General features: G+C 41.6%; 1 protein-coding gene across 1 annotated transcript; it reads right to left on the bottom strand.

Annotated features, from left to right (window-relative positions):
• Window positions 1-1,253: 1,253 nt before the first annotated feature.
• Window positions 1,254-22,767, bottom strand: TRIB2 (tribbles pseudokinase 2). Its single transcript, XM_077488807.1, has 3 exons — window positions 21,460-22,767; window positions 17,279-17,571; window positions 1,254-3,684 (listed from the first exon to the last, which is right to left on the bottom strand). Exons 1-3 carry the CDS (start codon window positions 21,727-21,729, stop codon window positions 3,216-3,218), a joined length of 1,032 nt encoding a protein of 343 aa, XP_077344933.1. The 5' UTR covers window positions 21,730-22,767; the 3' UTR covers window positions 1,254-3,215.
• Window positions 22,768-22,799: the final 32 nt, after the last annotated feature.

The raw sequence follows: 22,799 nt of genomic DNA, 5'->3' as shown, positions 1-22,799 counted from the left end.
CATCCACAAATACCACAAAAGTATTCAAGCTGGGATTGATGTTAAAGGGGGCAATACACGGTATTAAGAACTGGGCATGTAAACTTTTGATCAGGGTCATTTGGGTAATTTGTTGTGATTATGATTTTAAAAGAGTAAACACAGTTGATTGATGATAAATGGTTTAAGCCAAACACCAACCATGAGTGAAAGGAAAGTTTGTTATCATTCATATTCTCTGAAAAATGGCCAAGAAATTATAAAATTAAAACCCATGAGCACAACTGTATATATATTAGAGCTGCACGATCGTTAAAAAGGGTAACTCCGCTTTCGCAGGGAAAAAAGCAAATAAAGAAAATATCTAGCGCATATGACTGCGACACTAATCATTTTGTAATTAAATGTTATTAAAAATGACCTTTCCTTTTCAATCTGCAGCCAGTGTAACTTTCTGAGAATACATTGCAATATGGCTACCTGGAATACTAAGTTAAAAAAAGTATTTTTTGCTAGAAAATGACTTGGAACCCCCAAACACACAAAATATTTATACATATATTAGCAGAGGCTATTTTATGTCACACCATATTTGCGCAGCAGTCTTTCAAACGCAATTTTTTTAAAACAAAAAATACAATTTAAAAAGGTTGTAAACCCACTTTGAAAAAAAATAAAAAATAAAAACCTAACACCTGCAAGACATACATACTAGCTCATTATGTAATACTCACCTGAGATTGAAGCCCTCGCTGAGGTGCCTGTACACAGCACCGGTTGGCGACATCAGTCCTGGGGGTTACTTCTGGGCATCGCAGCTCCTGCGCTGTGATTGGCTGGAGCCGCGATGACGTCACTCCCGTGTATGGGAGCCGCCGGTAATGGCACACTCACCATGCAGGTTTAGGAGATATCCTGGGTAGCTACAGGTAAGCCTTATTATAGGCTTACCTGTAGCAAAAAGTGGTCTATAAGGATTCACAACCACTTTAATAAACACACACACACAAATCATGCAGCTCTAAAATTAGATATGTAAATTGTATTATATATATATATACACACACACACACAATATATATATCTATCATTTTAGGATTAATAATAATAATAATAATAATAATAATAAGCCTTGCTATTGACAGAAGAAAGCATTACAATAGCATCCCCTAAACCCTGTACCAAGAGGTTACAATGAGTAGGCAGGTACAATCATGGAGAATGACCTATAAACAATGCTTTCAGGGGTAAAGCACTCAAAAGACCAAACTAGCTTTTAGTTAAATATGCACAATTTATTGAAGAGATTAGGACAAAAAAACAATAAACCAAATACATAACATTCAAAGCACCAGAGGCAATAATACCCCACCATGCATTTTATCACCAGTCGTTCTTCGTATAAGGTATTAAAAAAAGGCGGGGACTCATACGGAAAATAATATGGGCGTTTAGGAACAGAAGGGGGGGGGGGGAATTAAAGTCCTTCTGACACAGCACCAACTTGAGTGTTTATTCCACTCCATCTGTACTAAAAGTACCAAAATAAAACCAGGGTCAGCCACAGTTTTGTTTTGTATTTTATAGCTGGGAAAAAAAAAATTGAAAAAAAAATATATATAAAAAAAAAAAAAAAAATTCTTCCCACAGGGCAGGCAAACAGTGTCCCAGAACTCAAATGCCAAGTAGCTGTACGTACATGCCACATACTACAGTTAAGCACAAATTCAAGTAACAATTACATACTTACAGAGTCTACATGTACCTACCCAAAAAACTTGAACCATTTCACAAAACAGATACAAGCAGTTTAATCAGAACAACTGAGGTACGGGATAAAACACAAATATTTATGCTTATATTTCATTATATAGCAAGAGAGTTGGTGAGGGTGGGAAGAAATGCCAGTTTGAATTATTAGAAGCTATAAAAAATAAAATAAAATAAAAAAAAGTGCCAAATAAAAAAAAAAAACAAACACAGGAAAAAGGAAGTGTTAAGCACAGCATGTAATATTGTCATTGAAAGTCAACCCGTAATTTAATTGAAGTACTGGCTTAATACATCACAACTGTGACATTTTCATGAAAATAAATAATTTGACAATACAAAAAGGTGCACTTTAATGCATGTCCACGCAAGGGCCAAAGGGTAGTTATGAGCTTATAAAACTATTTCCCATGAAATGTAAAAAAAATAAAAAAAAAATTGGAGAGGAGAGACCACAATTCCTTTCAAGGAAGGAATGAAAAGAAAAGGAAGTGTATATGGAAAAAAAAAATGTACAGCTAAAACAAGGGCACATAAGGGGGGATGCAATGGAGACAAAAAAAAAAGGTTTAAACCAAAAAACAAAGAGGTTACTGTGAGAACACCCTTTGGAATGGCTATATAGCTTTTACTAATATGATCCTGGCTATAAGTGCAAGATGGCCAATATGGAAACCAGTAGATCAAAACCCTGTTTTAGCTTTCCAAAAAGGTAAAATTCTTCACGTGTTAGCACTGCAAAAATAATGCATGTGGAAGTTTAAATAACAGCTTCCTATAGCAAACCAGTTATGGAAAAAAAAAAAAAAAACAGAATCAGCTTGGTAAATGAATGGCTTCCCTACAAGAGAACAAAGTCATTTCCTGACAAGAATATTAAGTAGTTTGTAATTGGACAAAAGAAGTGTTTCAATTTGGGAAAACTGAACAAAAATAAAATAAAAGTCATTCTAAATTTTAGCACCTACTTTTAATGTCAGTGCACCCAACTAAGTTTTACTTTTCTATAGCTTGCTGTACCACTTTGGCACAAGTATAAAAAAGTAAAAGCTAATTGTACCTTCCCTGAACAATGGCACAAAAACAACTAACAGTGCGATGCCAGGATGTGCATGGCACAACATTGAGAAAACTGTATTAAACAGGAGTGACAAAGCTGCACTGGAATTGGCTTGTGCAGTCTCCTTGGCTCCATAGAGGGTAAAGCTACAACTGATCCATGCTGATTTCCAAAATGAAAAAAACAAACAAAAAAAACAAACAAACTAGATTAACTGTATAGCAGCCTCAATGCTACATCTGTAGAATAGTTTCTTGCAGAACCGTCTTTTCAAAACCAAGGAGTCCAGAGCAGCATATTTCAAAGTGACCGTCTGGAACAATACGGATTTCAAATACTATAGTCCGGAAGGACTCCTTCATGTGGCCACGTTCAGCTCAAGTACCGAAAAAGTAAAGTTTTGTGCTCAATTAAAAAAGGGGTCCGTTTCCTCATCCATATTAACATCAGGCACCAGTTGATCTGAAACCTCCTTAGCACCATATCCTGAATTCAATGCATTGAAATCTGAGGAAAACCAGGGATGGTCCAGAATTTCTTGAGATGTAAGCCGTTCTGACGGATCCCGTCGAAGAATGCTACGTATGAGGCATTTTGCCTTGGGTGACAAGGTCTCTGGAATGTTAAACTGGCCACGACGGATTTTACTGAACAAAGAGCTAGGTTCAATGTCATGAAATGGGTATCGTCCTACCAACATGGTGTAGAGCATTACGCCTAGACTCCATACGTCAGCTGCCTTGCCAGAATAGCTGCCATTGGTGTTCAGGATTTCTGGACTAACGTAGGCTGGGCAGCCATGTTTGTCTGATAGAGAATCATCAGATCCTGACAGAACATAAGCATCTTCAAGACTTTCTAACTTGACTTTAGTCCTAGGATTAAAGAAAAATAAAAATAAACAGGGTTAGGGCATACATACTCAGTTTTAACAATAAAAATGTTCCAGAAGGAACATAACATCCACCAAAAAAGCATATAGAAATATTTTTTAAAATATAAATGTACCATCAATAACAATATTGACCATCAACGGGGTAGCCTACAATTGTTACACCAGTGCTCCATAGGAATCATTGGCTAACCCCCTTCCCAAAGAAACTTATATTTTTTTTAAATTAAAGTATTTACATGCATGATCCAATTCTTAAGTGTACTTATTACCACTAGCATTCTGTAGACAAAGGTCTCCCAACATGATGTCCTGTGCTGGGAAGAAGTTTGTAAATGTTCTCTCTTTGAGGGCCATCAGTGACACTTTACAAGGTTGGTGGATATCAGCCCTGGCTGTAGCTCCAGCTTACTTATGATCAGAAACTAAATTTGAGAGTTCCAGATCATGTAATCAAACATTTGATTAACAAACAATTAAACTCTCCATTATCTCCAAATGTCTGCATGCCAGTTTTGCTCCTCTGTACAGTGGGCAGGTAACAGCAAAAACCCATCTAGCTCTGTAACATAACTAGGTTTTGTGGTTGCCGACTCTGGGCTTCTCCCTCCTCCATACTGTGGCCTCATCAGCCAATAAGGCAGAAGAGAGAATTCAACTATTGACGTCTGAAGCTGAATCACACATTATAGGACACCCTTTTGGGGTACTCAGGTGCAGTACAGAGGAGCAAACCTGGCATGTAAGCATCTGGGAGGTACCTGCTTGTTTTGGTGAAAGATGGCGGGGGTCATACAAAATTTATCTAAAAATAGCGGTCTCCTAATTGTGGCCTGGGTGTCAGATGAAGTCCTTTGCTTGCTTTTATCCAGCCCTTGGGGCACAGTTTTCATCCACTGATAAAACATTGGGGCATAGTTCCCCCCCCCCCCTGCCCCACTGACACCAATGAAGGGGCAGAATTCCTCCCAAGGACACCAACAATGGAGCATTGTTTATGTTCACTGATGTTGGAACCTTTTCTAGTTCCAATGCCCACAGTCTGGGCCTCCTTAAGTCTAAAGGACAGTAAACTTGCCCTTTGTTTAGAAATTTTGGAGACCCCGATCTTAAACAATAAAACAAAAAATCTTCTAATCAACTTGCCGAAATGAGGTCATAAATAGCCTGGTAATAAAGAAGTAAAACCTATGCAAGACCATACTTTAAAAAGGATATCCAAGATCAATACATGGACAGCCTAATTCGATTTTGTTTCTCTTCTGAAGTCATGAGCTTGTCAAAAGAGGAAGCAATTGAGCCTGTGAATGCTTTCCCATTAGTGGTGAAAGAAACCACAGAAGCCTGAATCAGAGGCAGCCATGGCCCTCAGAAACAGGAAATGCATCTTCGTCACCATGGGAACAGACAGGGAACCCCAAGCAAGACAAAAGCGACTTTGATAGGGGCATTCAATCATGGCATTCAACGCTCTTTACCCATCTGTAGAGCAACAAAAACAAGTAGATTCATTAAATTGTTAGGAAACTATTTTATAGATCAACACCTTTTCTTTCTGTATGCTGCCATTTCCACAGACCACACTTCAAGCTTAAATTGTATTTGTGATCCAGGTTCGGTACTAAATTAACACAGCTTTAGCGAGCATGAATAGATTGAAAATGTATCCCACTAGCGCCTAGGCAGGATTTTCACGTAAATAAAGAGCGCTGTGAGAAAAACAGGGAATCGAGGGAGGCATCTTGATGAGAGAAATCTGAGGAGAATTATTTAACGGATTTCCCTGCCTGTTTCCAAGGAGACGAAGACGTAGATTCAGTCTCCAAGAATTACTGCTGTACTTCTGTGGTTTCCCCTCAGTACTAATGGAAAACATTTTGCATTCAGCTTCATCTCAGAAGACCTGGTAATGTCTTAGCCAGATGAAGCTTTTGAACAAGTCAAATGCAAGTGAGGAATGTTTTATAACAAAAGACAATTAGAAAGATAAAAACAGGATAAATATACAGAAGGGGTCTCTTGACACATAGAAAACAGTTCATAAAAAAGGAAGCTCTGTCATAAGGTATGTCTGCACAGTGGCTACGCGGGAAGCACTAGGTGTGCCGGGGTCATCAGCGCAGGTCCTACAAGATGCATGTTCAGGAGAACTAGAAGATAGGTTGAATGTATAATAGGTTGCTCTTTTGGAACCAGCATTTCCATGTTTAATTGATGGAATAACCCTGTAATGTAGCAAACCCCAGTGTTTTTCTTTACTTTGGAGCAAGGCCCTAAGCCTGTGCGCTCCAATATATAGCTACAACTTATGCCGATTCAAATACACTTATTTGTATGTTCTTTCCAACTCCATAAACGGTTGCCTTTTGATAATAAACACTAAGCCCTTATACACACGGTCGGACATTCCGACAACCAAATCAGACGGATTTTGTCCGACGGATTTTGCCCGAAACTGTTGCATACACACAGTCGGACAAAGTTGTCAGAAAATACGATCGTACTTGACGTGATGACGTTATTTCGTTAGGACGGGACTACGTTCAGGCTAGTAGCCAATAGCTTTGGTCTAGGAATTCGATCTGAGCATACGTGGCACTTTGTCTGATCGGAATTCTCTACACATGATCGGACAAAGTCCGATCAGATCATGTTGTCGGAAAATTTTATAGCTTAGCTGGAAAACTTGGTCCGTCGGATACTCAGACGGAAACAGTCCGATGGAGCCCACACACTGTCAGATTATCAGACAACACGGTCCTATCGGACATTGTCCATCGGAATGTCCGACCGTGTGTACAAGGGCTTAGGATTGACAATGGGACTTTTTAAAGGTGGCAGATAAATGTATAACAAACCATAGCATGTGCCATAACATTTATCACACATCTTATACAGTAGGACTTCAGTTGCCCACTAAGTACATTTAACCGATTGGTTGAAGCTCTATGTGAGCTCTGATGGTCTGGGACCCCCGCTTTATATACTCTGCAAACTCACTGTATACCTTCTATGTCCCTGATACCTGAGAATTCTTCTCACCTCACTGCAGGTAAAGGGATTGTAAAGCCAGAAGGTTTTTTTATCTTAATGCATTCTACGGATTAACCACTTTAGCTCTGGGAAGGATTTACACCGTTCCTGATCAGAGTACTTTTTGCAATATAACTGACAATTGCGTGGTCATATGACGTTGCACTCAAACAAAATTGATGTCCTTTTTTTGCCACAAATAGAAAACCAAAAGAAAGCTCTAAATCTATATCTAGAACTTTGTTTTATTATTATTTTTTTATTTAATGTAGCTGATGCTGTTTAGGCGCTGGATTTTTTCCTTCCTAGTCGGTGACTGCTTACACATTTTCTAACATTTTGGAAAAAGTGTGCTCTCAAGGGCTTCTGAGGGGGCAAGCACTTGTCATTTTCCCCTAGGAAAGCCCTAAACTGCCCAGCCCTTGCTCGATTATCACAGTAGTGGATGCTAAAAATCAAGCTGTGTATGGTCACCATTTGACAGGAATCCTACATGGACCCTAAAGGTTAGAACAATCCAAAAACTGAAATAGATTTAAAATGGAACTATAGAAGAAATACTCACTTCCTGCCCCAAAAAAAATACACCGGAACAGGAAAGGAGATGAAAGCCTGCCATCGGAGAGGGTGGGCACTTTTTTTTTTTAGGCTGTCAGTTGACATCCTAAAACCATGTACTACTGCTTCACTGGACCAGCTCTGTGCTTCCACGAATAGTAGAAGCCAATTTGTGGCAACTCTACCTTTTTAAACACAGAACGACCATCAGCCTAATTTCAGACATACAGACAACAGTAGCAATTAACATTTCTGTTCTCAAGAAAACAGTTGAGACTTGTGCAGGATCCTAAATGAAAGACTAGAAGGGGAGTATGGAGTATACAGTATGCCTGCTACGCTGAGCAAAGCATACAACACAGAATGCTGAGCAATGGTCAAATTTAAACATTGCTCATATAGGAATGTGCTGATGTGACAGGTTCCATCATATACTTCATTCCCTGCCAATGGCCTTTCCCCAGCACAATGCTTGTTTATTCGTACATGACACATTGCAGTTTGGACTGCTGTCTCAATATGTGTAAATGTAGGGTCAGCAAAATGTACTTCAACCAGCTTATATAACAGACGGACTCTCATGATTTGCACAAGGAAAACATAAATGGATGAATGGTTAACACACCTGCCACATGGTGCTTGGAAGAATTCCTGGAGTTTTTACGTCGTCCTTATGTTTGCAATGGTTTACCCTAGCTAATACGCACAAAACAAACAACAACGGTGTAGTGACTGTGTGACTGTATGACTGATAAGGACATTTGATTGCAAGTCCCTTTGGAAAATGGATTGATGTATATGGCCAATAAGGCCTAAAGGCCTAAAAGACCTACTAAAATAATTTCATATTATTGTGGACATCTGTGCTGATCTTCTGCAATCTTGTGCAACCATTCCTATCTATATGCACGTGCTCCAGTGTGTAGGCTTTTGGTGAACTTAAGCCGATGACCTTAGTTGAGGGCCACAGTAGGAAAGGACAGACTTGCACTACTCTTGGGTACCACCTGTAGAATTCCAAGAAGCATTCTCGGGTTAGCTGACCCTTTACAGGAAAACAGATTCCTGGGATAGGTATAAACTTTCACGTCTAGCAACTTATTTTATGAACAAGAAAAAAAAAAAAACCCCAACAACTTGATAAAAATATTTACAATTTACGGGGTCTCTAATAGATTTCAGAGAAATTAAAATTAGGACCTGCACATGGCAAGTTTTCAGCAAGTCTGTCTTGTACAGGAAAAAGAAAAAAGGATGGCCTTCCAAATAGATACTTGTGCATTATGTATTAATCATGGAGACGCAATGGTGTACACTACATTTAGGGGGTTATTTACGAAAAGGCAAATCCTCATTGTACTTGCAGTGCAAAGTGCACTTTAAATTGCACTGAAAGTGCAGTCCCTGTAAATCTGAGGGGTAGATCTGAAATGAGGGGAAGCTCTGCCAATTTTATTATCCAATCATATGCAAGCTAAAATGCTGGTGTTTTTTTTCTTGCATGTCCCCCTCAGATCTATGGAGACTACACTTTGCACTGGATTTGCCTTTAATAAATAACCCCCTTAGTTTTGGATAGTGTTGGGAGGGACTCAAACTTGTATCAACAAGATTTTTTCTGGCGTTTTACCCTTGTGATATCAGAACAAGAAATAAGAGTACAGGGGGCTACTGGAACAGAAGGCATGTCTATCAAAATGTAAGCAGAGGATCTGAAATCTGTTTTTTTGCAGTGTCCATTATAACAGCTTGCCATTCAGGTTCTTCTTGCTGCCTGTATCCAATTGGGGAGATTTCCCTTCACTTCCTGTCCTGTAAACACAATAGGAAAGCCTCCTTAGACAGTTGTCACTAGAACACGTGCTTCTAGACCAGTGGTCTCCACGCAGCAGTCTGTGGGCCAGATGTGGCCCTTTGCTTGCCTTTATCCGGGCCCTTGGGTCACTGTTCCTTCCATTGATACAAAGCACTATTCCTCCCACCGTCAACAAAGTTGAAGCACCATTCCCCACTGACACCAACAATGAAGCACTAATCCTTCCACTAACACCAATGATTGGGTACTGTTTCTCCCATCAATACCAATGATGGAGCATTATCCCTCCTACTAACCACATGCACTTTGCAATTTTTTCAATCCAGACCACAAAGCCTGAGCCATTTTCTACTTCCACTGGCCACAGTTCGGCAAGTTTGTTCCTTCTGCATCCCTCTTGTATTTCCTAGGCTGCAGGGAGCCTCTCAGGGCACTCTCCTACATACCTGGTGGTCCTGCCTGAAAGCCCTACGTTTCTGGACCCAGATCTACTCTCTGATCTGTCCTGCATGCTATGTTAGCACACAATACCTGGGAAGCCTTGTTGCATATGTATAGCCTCTCCTTGACTAAAGCTTAGAGTAAGCTGGTGGAGTTTGTCTTCTAGTAGCACATGATCATAGCTAAAGCCTTGCACCAACCATTCCTCAACTTTGCTGAGGTTAAACAGCACTTTATGGGAACCATGGTGCACAAGACACCCACTCCAAGTTTATGAAAAGTATGGGACCCCTGGGTCATCTAGAATGACAGCCTGAGCCTGGGCCTGGACTGTTTTTGGGTAGCGATATGACTGTCAATATGGCTCGTCTTAGAGTGGTACTATAGATTGTAGCACACAGGATGTTCTCCCTTTTCTTTTCCTCTCCCCTCCCCCCAGGCAACTCCCCTTCTTTCATTTCTTCTCTACTTCTTTGGGCTGCTCAAGTCACCAAGTGGCCCCTCTCTATCTCCCCTTTCTTAAACTTCCATCCCTTGCCAGGGCATGTCATCCTGGTCCCCTCTTCCATTTTCCTTGAGGTGTATATTCTTAAACACATTTCCCCATTGATGTGCCTTAAAAAAACATATTGCTGATGGATTTGTACAATATTTTAGCCCATTCTCAGCTTGTAAGGAATTCTTATACTTTTCTTATGCACATACATGGGCCAGGTAGAATTGTATTTTCCTATGATCTCTTGTGATCATTTGTGTTCAATCTTCTATATCTTGTTACAAAAAAGTTTTTATTGGATTTTTCAAAGTTGTGTAATGTAAAACAAGTTTGGGCTATAAACTTTAAAGCCTCATTTAGTGCTGCTGCTGTGGGGCTTTATGATCAATTTTACCTTTGCCAAATTTAAACTTAACTTGCCTTCAAGGGATAAAACATAATACCCACATACTCCTGAGACTGATCAGAAGGACATCCTTTAGACCAAACTGAGTGGCCTTTAGGAAAGAGCATAATATTGCCTACTTTTTAAAGTGTTTGTTAACCCAAAAAAGGGATATAATACAGATCCTGGTCTCTTAAAGCAGATTACATAGCAAAGTGATTAAAAAAAAAAAAGAAAAAAGAAAAAAAAAACAAACCTCACTGAACCTGGCACTTCCTGTATACCCTCTCTGCGCTGACCACAAAAATCAAGGCTGCTCAGCCCTGACCACTATGGTCAGAGTATGTCCCTGCATCATACGCTGCTGTCCCCTCTGCTCCCCCCCCCCCCAACCTCCTTCCTATCTGTCATCTCGCTCTGTGCCTGTCTCCAGCCCCCAGCCCCACCGCCACTATTATTGTAAAATAAAAACCTAAAATGTTAACTGACAGACCCTTTATTAGAGGCTGGCATAGCACACTATGTAAGTAGTTTTCAAAAACGAGCATTCTAAGTACCAAATTTGAGCTGTCTTCAGGCCACTTATGTGACTTGCGGATGCTTTACAGCTACAATACAGAGCTTCTGCGGAGGAGATGAGTGGCCACGTGATCTCCCCGGCTGATGTCAGAGGGACATCATGGCCCCTCCCGCAGGAGACATCCATCAGAGCTGTAAAGCAGCCGCAAGTCATGTGATCAGCCTGAACACAGCTCAACTTTCATATTTAGAACGCTCGTTTTTTGAAAAGTACTTAGTTTGCTATGCCAGCCTCTATCAGAGGGATTGGCATAGTCATATATAGGGGTTAACAAACCCTTTAAGTTTGCAGAGAGGAATGAAATTTGCCGGCCACCCACATGCGGTCATGGACAATTCATTTGTATAACTCCATGTAAATCTGTTTGCACGCAGGACTGGTCCTATAAAACACCAAGAAAAAGTATCCAGAACACAGTACAAGCACAAAAGTATAATGCTCATAATACCCTACTCACTAAACACGTCATCATATTTTATGTAACCCAGATTACATCGCATTCTTTGCTAAAGCTGATTAACAATTTCCTCAAGCCCCGTTTGTATGCTATTCAATTTGAGTGGGGTCAGAAAGGTTAGCAATACCATAAGTAAAATCAGCTGACTGCCATAAAAATGACACAGGAAAAGGCATTCTTAAACAGGAGTAATCCACAGGACTTTCAGATCTGCCAGCACTGGGCTTCACACTGAGCGAGTATAGGAGGAAACACTGCTTGACACAAGGACATCCACCAAACACTTAATAAGTGAACATTCCATGGAAAACAATGCTAAAGAGGTTTGCCACCTTCCCAAGCAAGCCAGACACAAATCAATGTTTCTCCAACTACCGGCCTCGTAGCTGTTAAGATTAAAGTGCAAATCTAGGTCTCACTATGGGAAACCATTTCTTAGATAGCAATGCAATTATCCTACGCTTATTTGGCATAACTTACTGTAGCCCAACTCAGGATAAGTCTCTTGAGGAATAGCTCAACTTCGAGATGTTGGAGATACAGCAATGAGCACAAACTTAAGCAGGTAACCAATCCACATATAGACTCTGCAATTTGTCTTAAGAAAACCTGCATTTTTAGCAATATGTCACTTAAGGGAAGCCTTACAGCATGCATAACATGACAACACAACTCTGGATTCCTAAGCATGTGGTTTTAGCCCTTCCTGCTTCATTTCTGATGCATTACAAAACCACAGCCCAGAAGAACACTCCCATGTAAAACGGTTACTGAACAAAATAAAAAAGTGTTACTTTCTTCATCTTCACCTTCAGTTGCACGTTGCTATAGGATGCCCTCGTGGAATATGGAACCCTCAGCTCTCAGAAGACCCTACTGGATGACCAAGTGATGTCATCCTTGCCTACGTGGGGACACTGGTAGCCAGGGCTACAGTTGCACACTGCTATAGGACATCCTTGTAAAATTTGGAATCCCCTGTTCTCAGAAGCCCTTACTGGATGGCCAAGTGAGGTCATCCTTGCCTAAGTGGAGACACTGGTAGCCAGGGTCTTTATATGAGGTGATGGGACTGCCTTAAATAACAATATTTTGAATTTGGTTTCAAGGTTTACTTTAAACTTGAGAAGTATGGGTATTTATTTTTCATACTTACCTCGGTGGATGGAGCATCAGACCGATGCTGCAGCTGTCCCCCAGTGTCTCTGCACTGAGAACTGAACACTGCTGCAGATGGCTCGGTTCTCACTCCTCCCTGAGCAGAATGATGCTGACTGACAGTCACCATCGCTCCTGGTCTGCTTCTCTTCTATTGGAGCGATGAGCTGTGGAGGGGCGGGGAGAGGCTGAGACTGCCATCAATCAAGGCATCTGGTGGATCCAGACTTGGAAAGTTGGGATGACGCGCTGCCTTGGCTGATGGCAGTGACGTCAGCGGAGAGCAGACTTCAGAACGCTCTCCGCTGAAAATCGGTCACAGGAGTGCAAAACTAAAAATTGCACCCCTGTGACCCATAGGAGAAGACCAGCCTAAAAAGCTCAGGCTGGACTTCTCCTTTAAAGTAAATCATTTGTCAGACTGTTAATTGTTTAAAGTGGTTGTAAAGACTGAAGGTTTTTTACCTTCATGCATTCTATGCATGAAGGTAAAAAAGATTTTGTGTGCTGGTCCCCCCCCCCCCCCCACCCAATACTCACCTGAGTCCCTTCTCGACCCAGTGATGTGCAATGGAGTCTCGGGTGTCCCAGGTCTCTCTCTCCTTCAATGGCTGAGACAGCAGCAGAAGCTATTGGTCCCCACTGTGGCTTTATGTGTCTTATGGATGCATAGAGCGGGGCCCAGGGTCGTGCAAGAGGCTTGCAATTGGGGGCACTGGTCAAGGTGGGGGGAGCTAGGAGCGCTGGCAGTGGATCCAAGAAGAAGAGGATCATGGCTGCTCTGTGCAAAACCATTGCACAGAGCATGTAAGTATAACAAGTTGAAAAAAAGATCACACATCATGAAGCTTTAATATTGCTTTAAATCTTGCTTCCATGTAGTTTGTAAAAAGTATTTATGTTTAGGTCAATCATACTGGATCATGTGCAGGCTCCATTTCTTGCTTAGTTGTGCTGAAAATTAATGTTAATGGAGTTTCCTCGCTGTTCAGAGTCTAAGTCTATGTATAAGGTCAGGTAAGCGAAAAATGTACTGTACGGATGAACTGTGTGCAATTTTAGTTGCAACTTAGAATGGTAAAGCAGCAGTTAGGTAGCAGGCACTATAAATGTTTCTGGTTTCTCCTTCCCAGCATTACATCAACACCCTGACCTAGCACCGGAATCCCAGTATAAACCAAGTAATTCTTTGCATGGACAAACATACCCCCTTGCCTCTCAAGAGAAAAATCCACTGCCATGTAAAAGGTGGTTCCAGAAACATTCCCCACTACACCAAGATCTGATAAACTCCATGTAACGAGCTCCCTGCTAAAGCCTCTTTTCTAGACTACAAGACAGCATTTCTATTCAGAAAAACAAACCTAAGCTCACAGATGAACTGCTGGATCTAACACTATGCATTGCTGCCCATTAAAAGTCATCAATCAAGGGTCATCATATCTTGCACATCTCTATCCCTTCCTCTGCATCACGATTTAAACACTCTTCAAGTACAGAAAAATACAGACTGATCTGCCAGAGATATAGCATGCCCCCGCCTCCTTCTTTGACAATACGATGTATTTTTGGCTCTGAATTCTAGAGCACATGGTGTCAGCCCTGCCTACTTAGTTTTTAATGGATTACAAAAAACACATACATCCTTCTTATCTACATAACTTCATGTATACAAGAATGGGTTATCAACAAGATTTCTGGCAAGAGGCATTTTCAAACACTTAATAGAGCATAACAAAACACTTTCAATGGTATATTGACCAGACAGAAAATAAGAGAAGACCATTGTCAAGGTTTACATATGCTTTAACTTTATTCATTTGTACATCTCTGCAGAACACATCTACGGCTTTCCCTTGCTGTTGTAGTAGAGACAAGACCCCCCCCCCCCCCCCCCCCAAGCACATACGAAATGTCACCTAGCATTTCATAACTGTACTGGAGCTCCAAAAATATTACACCCTACATCCTAGTCATGTGCAAACAAATCAACCACCGCTCCGAACATCAGAACTTAGACAACTGAATCCTCATTCACCTAAAAGCCCACATGTAGACCAAGACCCATTCTCCATCACCTGTCCCCTGGGACAAGACAAATTCTGCAGATGTATAGCAGGAAACCCCACTTCTTCCCCTAAGGCAGACAGGGACAAATCTAAGGGGGTGCCGTCATGAAAAAAAAAAAAAAAAGGGGAAGGGTTGAGGAAATGTTTTGTTGTTAGACACCATAAAAATGAAACATCTTGATGTGGTATGCTCAGTCGCTCACATGAAAGTATCATTCTTGTCACAGAGGATGCGTGCATAATTAGATTACCTTGCAGCCTTATCCTGTATCCTACGTGACCACATTCATTTCAGCTATTCAAGAACCTGTATATGGCTTTGAGTTTAGCACACTGCATTCCACACATTCTGCACATCTGAGATGGCGTTTACATCCTCAATGCCTGAATTGCTTAACACACATTTCACGTATAAAAAATAAAAAAAAAGGGGGGGGGGAGACTACAGTAATGTACATATACAGTATTTAACGGTCAACAGTTAACCATTTAGGATAATAAAACACATTATATAAAACGCTATGATCCTACTGTCACATTGGCGCCCCTTTGGTTCTCACAGCTATTCCTATTGTGAAAGGTTTATTTATTACAGGTACTTCTATAGTGCTGTCAATTTATGCAGTGCTTTACGTATATATTGTACATTTACATCAGCCCCTGCTCTCAAGGAACTTACAGTCCTAATTGCCCTAAAATCACAACCATATATACATACATATACTAGAGTCAATCAACCTAACAGCATGTCCTTGGAATGTAGGAGGAAACCGGAGCACCTAGAGGAAACCCACTCAGGCACAGGGAGAAACTGCAAACTCCAGGATAACGTGTTTCCTTAGTTCACATTACACATTAAAAAAGGGAAGCAGACGTCCACCTGGTCTTTCTATTTCTACCAGCTATGGACATCTCCATTGGATGGTCAAATCTTTAGTTGTTTGGATTGTCTCCTACTACAAAGTCACCTATTGCAGGTCATAATTGTGCTGTCATTTATTGCTTGAGATTAAGCCTGAACGCCTTGTCACAACTATATTAAGCTTCAAAACAGACTGACTGCAATGGTTGACTGGATCCTGTTGTCTACTTCACTTTAAAATTTGCTCGGAATAAATCCTGCCATCACCCTGTACCTGCCATGTGCTTCCAAGGACAAATTTGAAATCACATCCGTTTTCTTACCGACGGCACTGTGAAAGAATCATTATTCCAACTTTTGTATTTCCACAATAGTTTCAATAAAGTTTTTAGAGCAGCCATTCTCAAGCAGGGTTCTATGGGACCCCAAGGTTTGGCCTGAAGTCGCAAGGATTCCTTGAGATGATTAACGTCCCAGCTACATTGTCCACCAAAGCAAGGGGACACGTTTCAACTAACCCCTAAATGTAAGGGTCTCTTTTCTGCTGACCAACTGCCAATGAAAATGGAAAATGTTCAAATAACCAATTAATGTGAGGGGTCTCCTTTAAGGCTAATGTCCCACCTACATTGACCACCATTGGAAAAATGTTAACTAACCACCAATGTAAGGAGGCCTCTTATGCTGACCAGTGATGTCCTACCTCTATTGGCCACCAATAAAAATTGAAAATTTTCAACCACTGACCAATTTAAGGGGATCTCTTTTACGCTGACCACTGATATCACCCCTACATTGACAGCCAATGAAAAATGGAAAGTTTTCAACAAACCACCAAATGTAAGGGGGGGTCCCTTTTACATTGACCGTTAATGTTAAAGGTCAACACAATTTTTAAGTTTTCGTTATTACCAAAAATAATCTTGCATACGGCAGGATGTTAAAAACTGACCTAACCTGCATATCAAATATGCTAGGTATGCCACAAAAAAAACCTTGATATAACTTATCGAGCATGCTAATGTACCAGTAGCTATAGGTATAAATCAAATTTTAGCAGGGGGTTTCGCGAGACTCAAAAATTTCAGAGGATTCTCCAAGGTAAACAGGTTGAGAATGACAGATTGTTGTTTTTAATATAGGAAAAAAAAAAAAAACAAAGTGTAAATGTGCTGCATTGGATAAACAATAGCCCCATTAGTGGCTTAAGTTGGTCTTGACTAAGGCTACATGCCGAAACGCGTAATCCCTGTATTATTCCGCACCACACCTGGATTAATAAATGTATTCATTGCAGAAGATCGAGCTACCAGCTTTCCTTTATCTACACCTTAAGTTGGCCATACATTATACAATTTACCTAATTTACCTAAACCACATAATAGGAGGTCAAACCTAAACACTTTCAATTTGTATGCAATCAGGTAGGCCCTTGCACTGCAGTTGAAGGTAAATCTAAAGTAAATTGAACAAGAACATTGTATAATATATGGCTGGCTTTACGCAACTATATAGAAAAATGTTGGGAACAAAAAAAAAAAGAAAGAAAGAAGGAAATTCTAAACTTTAAGTGGAAATTAAAAAAACAAAAAACAAATACACCAGAGCACCACACAAACAAATTTAAAAGCATAAAAAAATGTATATATAAAATAATAATAATAATATATATTAAAAAAAAAAAAAAAAAACACTGATTAAACAACACGTTTTAATCCTTACCTTTCTTCATCATTGAAGATAAATTTCCTAAGTTTCAGGTCTCGCAGTACCACACCGCCATCGTGACAGTGCGCCACCGCTGACACGATCTGATAGAACAGTCTAGCTGCTTCTTCCTCTTTGAGCTTTTTACAGGTACGAACAAAAGAATGCATGTCTCCATGGCTTTTCTGAAAGAACACGTACGCTTTAGCCTCTCCGAGGATGATTTCACTTATTTGGTTAATGTTGCTGTGTATAGGTAGACAAAAACAGGGAGCTAGCGACTCCTGATAGCAGCGTATGTCAAAAACCTATAAAAAGAAAAAAAAAAGGGATTAAAAAAAAAAAAAAAGGAAAAGGGGGAAGGGGACACCAGAACAAAGGATTGAGAAAAGTCAGCACAGAGGGGAGCTTCACATGTGCTACAAGTATAGACATACCATCAGATCAAATCTAAAGTGCTATAACCCTTTGCAAACTATTGTTACTCTTTCAGCAGTCTGACCACATTATTTTATATTATTTTATTAGCCAATATGTATCATTGTATTTGGATGTCAGCATTGCGGTTTGCAAAAAAAGTAAATAAAAAATTAAATAAAAATAAGCCGGTACATACATCTGCCTAGTTATTGTGCATCTTACTTGCTGCACAGTGACTGCAGTCGGCTATAATGTGAACTGCGTCCCCTTTTTCAATATGGACCACATGACCAGCGCACATTTGTGCGTTTTCCTAAATGTCAAATACATAAAAATAGGTCTAGATGTTGAGCATTTAGAACCGGACATTTGTACTATTTATGCAGTCCACCAAGGAGGAAAAAAAATATGTGAATTGGTAGGTCCTGTCCTAGCTTGTAGCGAATATGCGTGCCGATATAAAATATATTTTACGTAGATCAAAAAATAAACAAAATAATTAAAAATACAAAAATTCCCTCCAAGCTCTCATTTTTGCATTTGATATTATTGATATAACAATTGTATTGGAGATAAAGATTACAAAAAATAAAAAGTACTTTTTATATAACAAATTAAAGTTTAATAAATCAAATAATAATCATATTTTATTACAATAAAAAACATTTTTTTTTTTTTGGGCAGGATTATGTAAAGTATTTTATATTTGTGGCCCGTGTCCATTTATTGCAAGGTGTACACACACATAGTGTAACCTCTGCTATTATTGCACAAAGCACATAAGAAAGTACGGCTTTGTCACATGCAATTTAATTTGGATATGTCAGCAGAAATGTGCGGTTTGCTTAAGACTGAGCCACATGGCCTCAGAGGACAGCTTATGCAATTGAAGGGTCTGTATTTCAAGCTAAAAACTTCTGAATTGAGAAAACGTGAAAGAACGAAAGACATTCATAAACACCGCAAAAAAAAAAAAAAACCCCACATGACTCACCCCCCTAGCAGCATCCCCATTAGTCCCCCCCCAAATACACGGAGCTGTATTACCTAAAACATTCCATTTAGAGCGTGCAGAATAGATTGCTGTATTAGTCTCCATGGGGAATTATGGAGCTGTCTACAGTTTGCAATTACATCATTCGCGTCCCATTGTTTATGAATGAATGAGGACACCGGTTTAGACGTTGCATTTCCACAAGGTCCTCCATTGTGGAGCAGTGCAAATCGAACCCCACCATGAATGGGGAACTCAATACGGACAGCGCCAATAGCGGGGGAACAAGGCTGTCTGCTCATGTAAGCCTCGGAATATTGCCGACACAGCAATAATGGAGGCTGGGACATGAAAAGCAGAGTGAAGCCATTGATGACGGCCTTTGTACAATAGCTTGTTTTATCTACAAGGACTGTGAGGGTGCCACCAGGTACTGAGCTAAAAGGGGCTTTGTATTCAATGCAACTGGCACAAAAGCGCACATCAAAGAGGGTTTTTTTGTTTTTTACTGGAAAAATAGGAGTTATGTGAACACCTGCAAAAAGGGGTTTCCCCAAAATCGTTCCCTTATATGAAGAGTGAAGCTTTCTGCTCAGGTCATTGACTGCTCTCCTGCCCCTCCCCCACCCCTGGGTAATGCCTACATCTCTAATGGCATGCATGAATACAGATGTCAATGACCTCTTAAAGTGGAACTTCACCCAGAAATATAACTCCTCCCCCCTGCCTCTTGCGGCTGATTGCGTTTCATGAACACACGCAAAAGTTGCACAATGTTGCGTACACAAAACAAAACGTTTGTGCCATTTGTGTGCCATCTTTTGCTAATGGCAGCCTGAACGCGGCAAACAGGCATGCTACAAAATGTGCGGATTAAAAAAAAAACGTAAAAGCTCAACCCTTAAAGCGCACAAGCTGTTTTGCTTCGCTCACCTTTCATACAGAAGTCTATTGAAATGAATGAGCTGCTCTATGCATGTAGTGCAACAATGCGCATGCGCTACTACGCAATACCTGACATTGCGCGTCACTGCGGATGTGGCCTTATACAGCTGGAGGAGAGAAGGTTTTTTATTTTTTTATTACTTCTTGGTCAGCTTCATGCATTCCCACCCAGGCAAGGGATGATGTGTGCAGTGCAAGCTCAAGCATGCGCAAACACATCACATGGTCTAAAGGAACCGCTGTAGCAGTCTGAGTGTGTTAGGAATTGGGTAGAAACCAGGTCTATGGGAAGCATGTCTGCGCATGAGAAAGTTTGATTGCGCAATTCCACGCGCGAGCGGGTCTGACTGCGCGCAATTCCACGCGCGAGCTGGTCTGACTGCGCGCAATTCCACGCGCGAGCTGGTCTGACTGCGCGCAATTCCACGCGCGAGCTGGTCTGACTGCGCGCAATTCCACGCGCGAGCTGGTCTGACTGCGCGCAATTCCACGCGCGAGCTGGTCTGACTGCGCGCAATTCCACGCGCGAGCGGGTCTGACTGCGCGCAATTCCACGCGCGAGCGGGTCTGACTGCGCGCAATTCCACGCGCGAGCGGGTCTGACTGCGCGCAATTCCACGCGCGAGCGGGTCTATGGGAAGCATGTCTGCGCATGAACAGGTTTGATTGTACAATTCCATGCCACGAGCAGGTTTGACCGTGCACAAGCAGATCTGATCGTGCAATTCCACACGCAAATGTTTCGAGTCGAGACCAGGTCTATGGGTAGCATGTTTGTGCATGAGCAGGTTTGACTGCGCACAAGCAGATCTGATCACGCAATAACACACGCGAGCGGGTCTGATCATGCAATTCCGCGAGCATTTGGAATTGAGTAGAGACCAGGTCTATGGGAAGCATGTCCGCACGTGAACAGGTTTGATTGCACAATTCCATGCATGAGCAGGTTTGACTGCGCACGAGCAGATCTGATCACGCAATTCTGCGCGTGAGTGGGTCTGCTCATGCAATTTTGCAAACGAGCAGGTTTGTTCAGTCAATTCCATGCATGCACAGTTACTCTATCTCCAATGTCTTTGCACAAGATGCTGGTGCAAGGTGCTGGCACAGGACCAGTACAGACCCGAACAATACTGGGCTAGGACAACACTGGACTCCTTGGACTAGTAAGTATCCAATTTATATTTTTATACTAGGTACCAAAAAAACTGTAGGTTGGGGTGAAGTTCCTGTTTAATAGTGGTCATACACACTTCGATAAACGATTGATTTATTTTCCATTCAAGCTCTTCTGAGTAAATCGATCAATAGTCAACAACTCATTTGATCAATACACAGAGAAGTGGATTTTGATTGGTAGTGAAGATCCCTAGTTATCAAATCACATCCATTTCACTATACCATTTCATAGCCTGATCAACTGAAATACTTTTGGGGGAGATTTACTAAAACTGGAGCACAGAGAACCCTGTGCAGTTCTGCATGGTAGCCAATCAGCTTCTAACTTCAGCTTGTTCAGTTAAGCTTTGACAATAAAAGCTGGAAGCCGATTGGTTACTATGCACAGATACATCAGTTTTAGTAAATCTCCCTCCGTCGTATTTCAGTGCTGCCAAATTGATGCAAAATGGTCAATAATTTGCATCTTGGCCAATCGATTTGGTTGGATTGAATCCGATCCCAACCGATCAGAAGGGAAGTTATGTTTGCGGCTTCAATGGGATAACAGAAAAATCGAAGCCTGTGTGGCCACCATAAGCCTAGCAGGCTATCTCAGGACAAAAGAAATGGTTGCTGGGTGAGAACGCCGGGCGCTCGCTCCCCTCCATACACGTACCTTGCAGAGCAGCTCCTCTCCACTGTGCAGATGCACGGATCGGAAAACGTGGTCTCCCTCCAGAGGCTCCAACAATAAGTATTTCCCAATGCAGGAAACGCAATGCGACGGGTTGGGAGTCTCTGGGGGGCTCGGGGAACCGAGATTGGGGCTGAAGCTCTGGCTGGGCTCCGTACACCTCACGGACGATAATTCTTCAAAATCCTGGGTTTTATTCCGCGATCGCCCATATCTCGTGATTGCAATAGGGTTCGATCTTTGTATGTTCATCAGAGCAGCCAAATCCCAGGGAAAGGGGGTGGGGGGGGGCGACTTTGTGCTTGTCGGATAAGATGGGGGGTCCTTCCAATGGATAGCTGCAGATTTGGGGGGTCCTCCTTTCAAAGGATATCTGCAGATTTGGGGGGTCCTTACAATGGATATTCAGATTCAGGGGGGTCTTCTTTCCAATGGTTATGTGCAGATTAGGGGGGTCCTTCCGATTGATATCTGCAGATTTGAGGGGTCCTTCCAATGGATATTTGCAGATTTGGGGGGGGGGATCCGTCCAATGGATATCTGCAGATTTGGGGGGGGGTCCTTGCAATGGATATCTGCAGATTTGGGGGGGTCCGTCCAATGGATATCTGCAGATTTGGGGGATCTTCCTTCCAATGGTTATCTGCAGATTTAGGGGGTCCTTCCAATGGATATCTGCAGATTGGGGTGGGGGGGATTGTGCAATCTGCAGCCAATCAGGAGTGGAAGAATTGGCGAGGACGGAGGTGATCTGGTGGCGGTGGGGGTAAGGCAGCGATCGGAACGTAGTTGTGGAACAAGGTTGAGTCTTAATGGGGTGCAAAATTTTATCCCCAAAAAATAATTTGCTTCTTTTTTTTTTATTATTCGAATATCTCCTTTTTGGGGAAAAAAATATATAGAATTTACAAAAAATAGACGATTCTCGGATTTGGCGACTTTCCTGCGACTTTTCTAGAGCGGTAAAGTTGTGCGGTGAGGGTTGTCCTGGAGGATAGATCCAGAGTTCAGGCCAGGACACCGATCTCTGAAGATGATACAATGTTTCCTCTTCTCATCACAGCAGGAAATAAAAAAAAAAAGCTCCAAACAAAAGTGATGGCTGCAAGGTGGCGGCTGTGCGGGGAGAGGAGAAGGGATGGCGGAGGCCGATCCCTTTCAACAAGCCATCGTCGTCCTTCCTCGGTGTGTGTGGGGGGAGATCTCGTACTTACGTGGCCGGGAAGGTCTCCCCCTGTGTGCGGTGTGCTGTGTGCCTCTTACGCCGCCTCACTACTCAATGTCAGCGGCGGCTCTCCCCGTTCACAAGCCGGGGCTGAGCG

This window comes from Lithobates pipiens, unplaced genomic scaffold (assembly GCF_037356315.1).
Source record: "Lithobates pipiens isolate NorthernLeopardFrog02 unplaced genomic scaffold, aLitPip1_a1.2 Scaffold_18, whole genome shotgun sequence".
In the NCBI taxonomy this organism is placed as follows: Eukaryota; Metazoa; Chordata; class Amphibia; order Anura; family Ranidae; genus Lithobates; species Lithobates pipiens.
The sequence above is the reverse complement of the archived record's forward strand: the minus strand, read 5'-3'. Positions and strand labels throughout refer to the sequence as shown.

Coding starts and splice junctions, on each gene's coding strand:
- TRIB2 (XM_077488807.1), bottom strand. CDS start 21,729: ATGAACATACAAAGATCGAACCCTATTGCAATCACGAGATATGGGCGA. Junction 17,572..21,459: donor GAGAGGAGCTGCTCTGCAAG/GTACGTGTATGG, acceptor TTCTTTTTATAG/GTTTTTGACATACGCTGCTA. Junction 3,685..17,278: donor ATCTTCAATGATGAAGAAAG/GTAAGGATTAAA, acceptor CTTTAATCCTAG/GACTAAAGTCAAGTTAGAAA.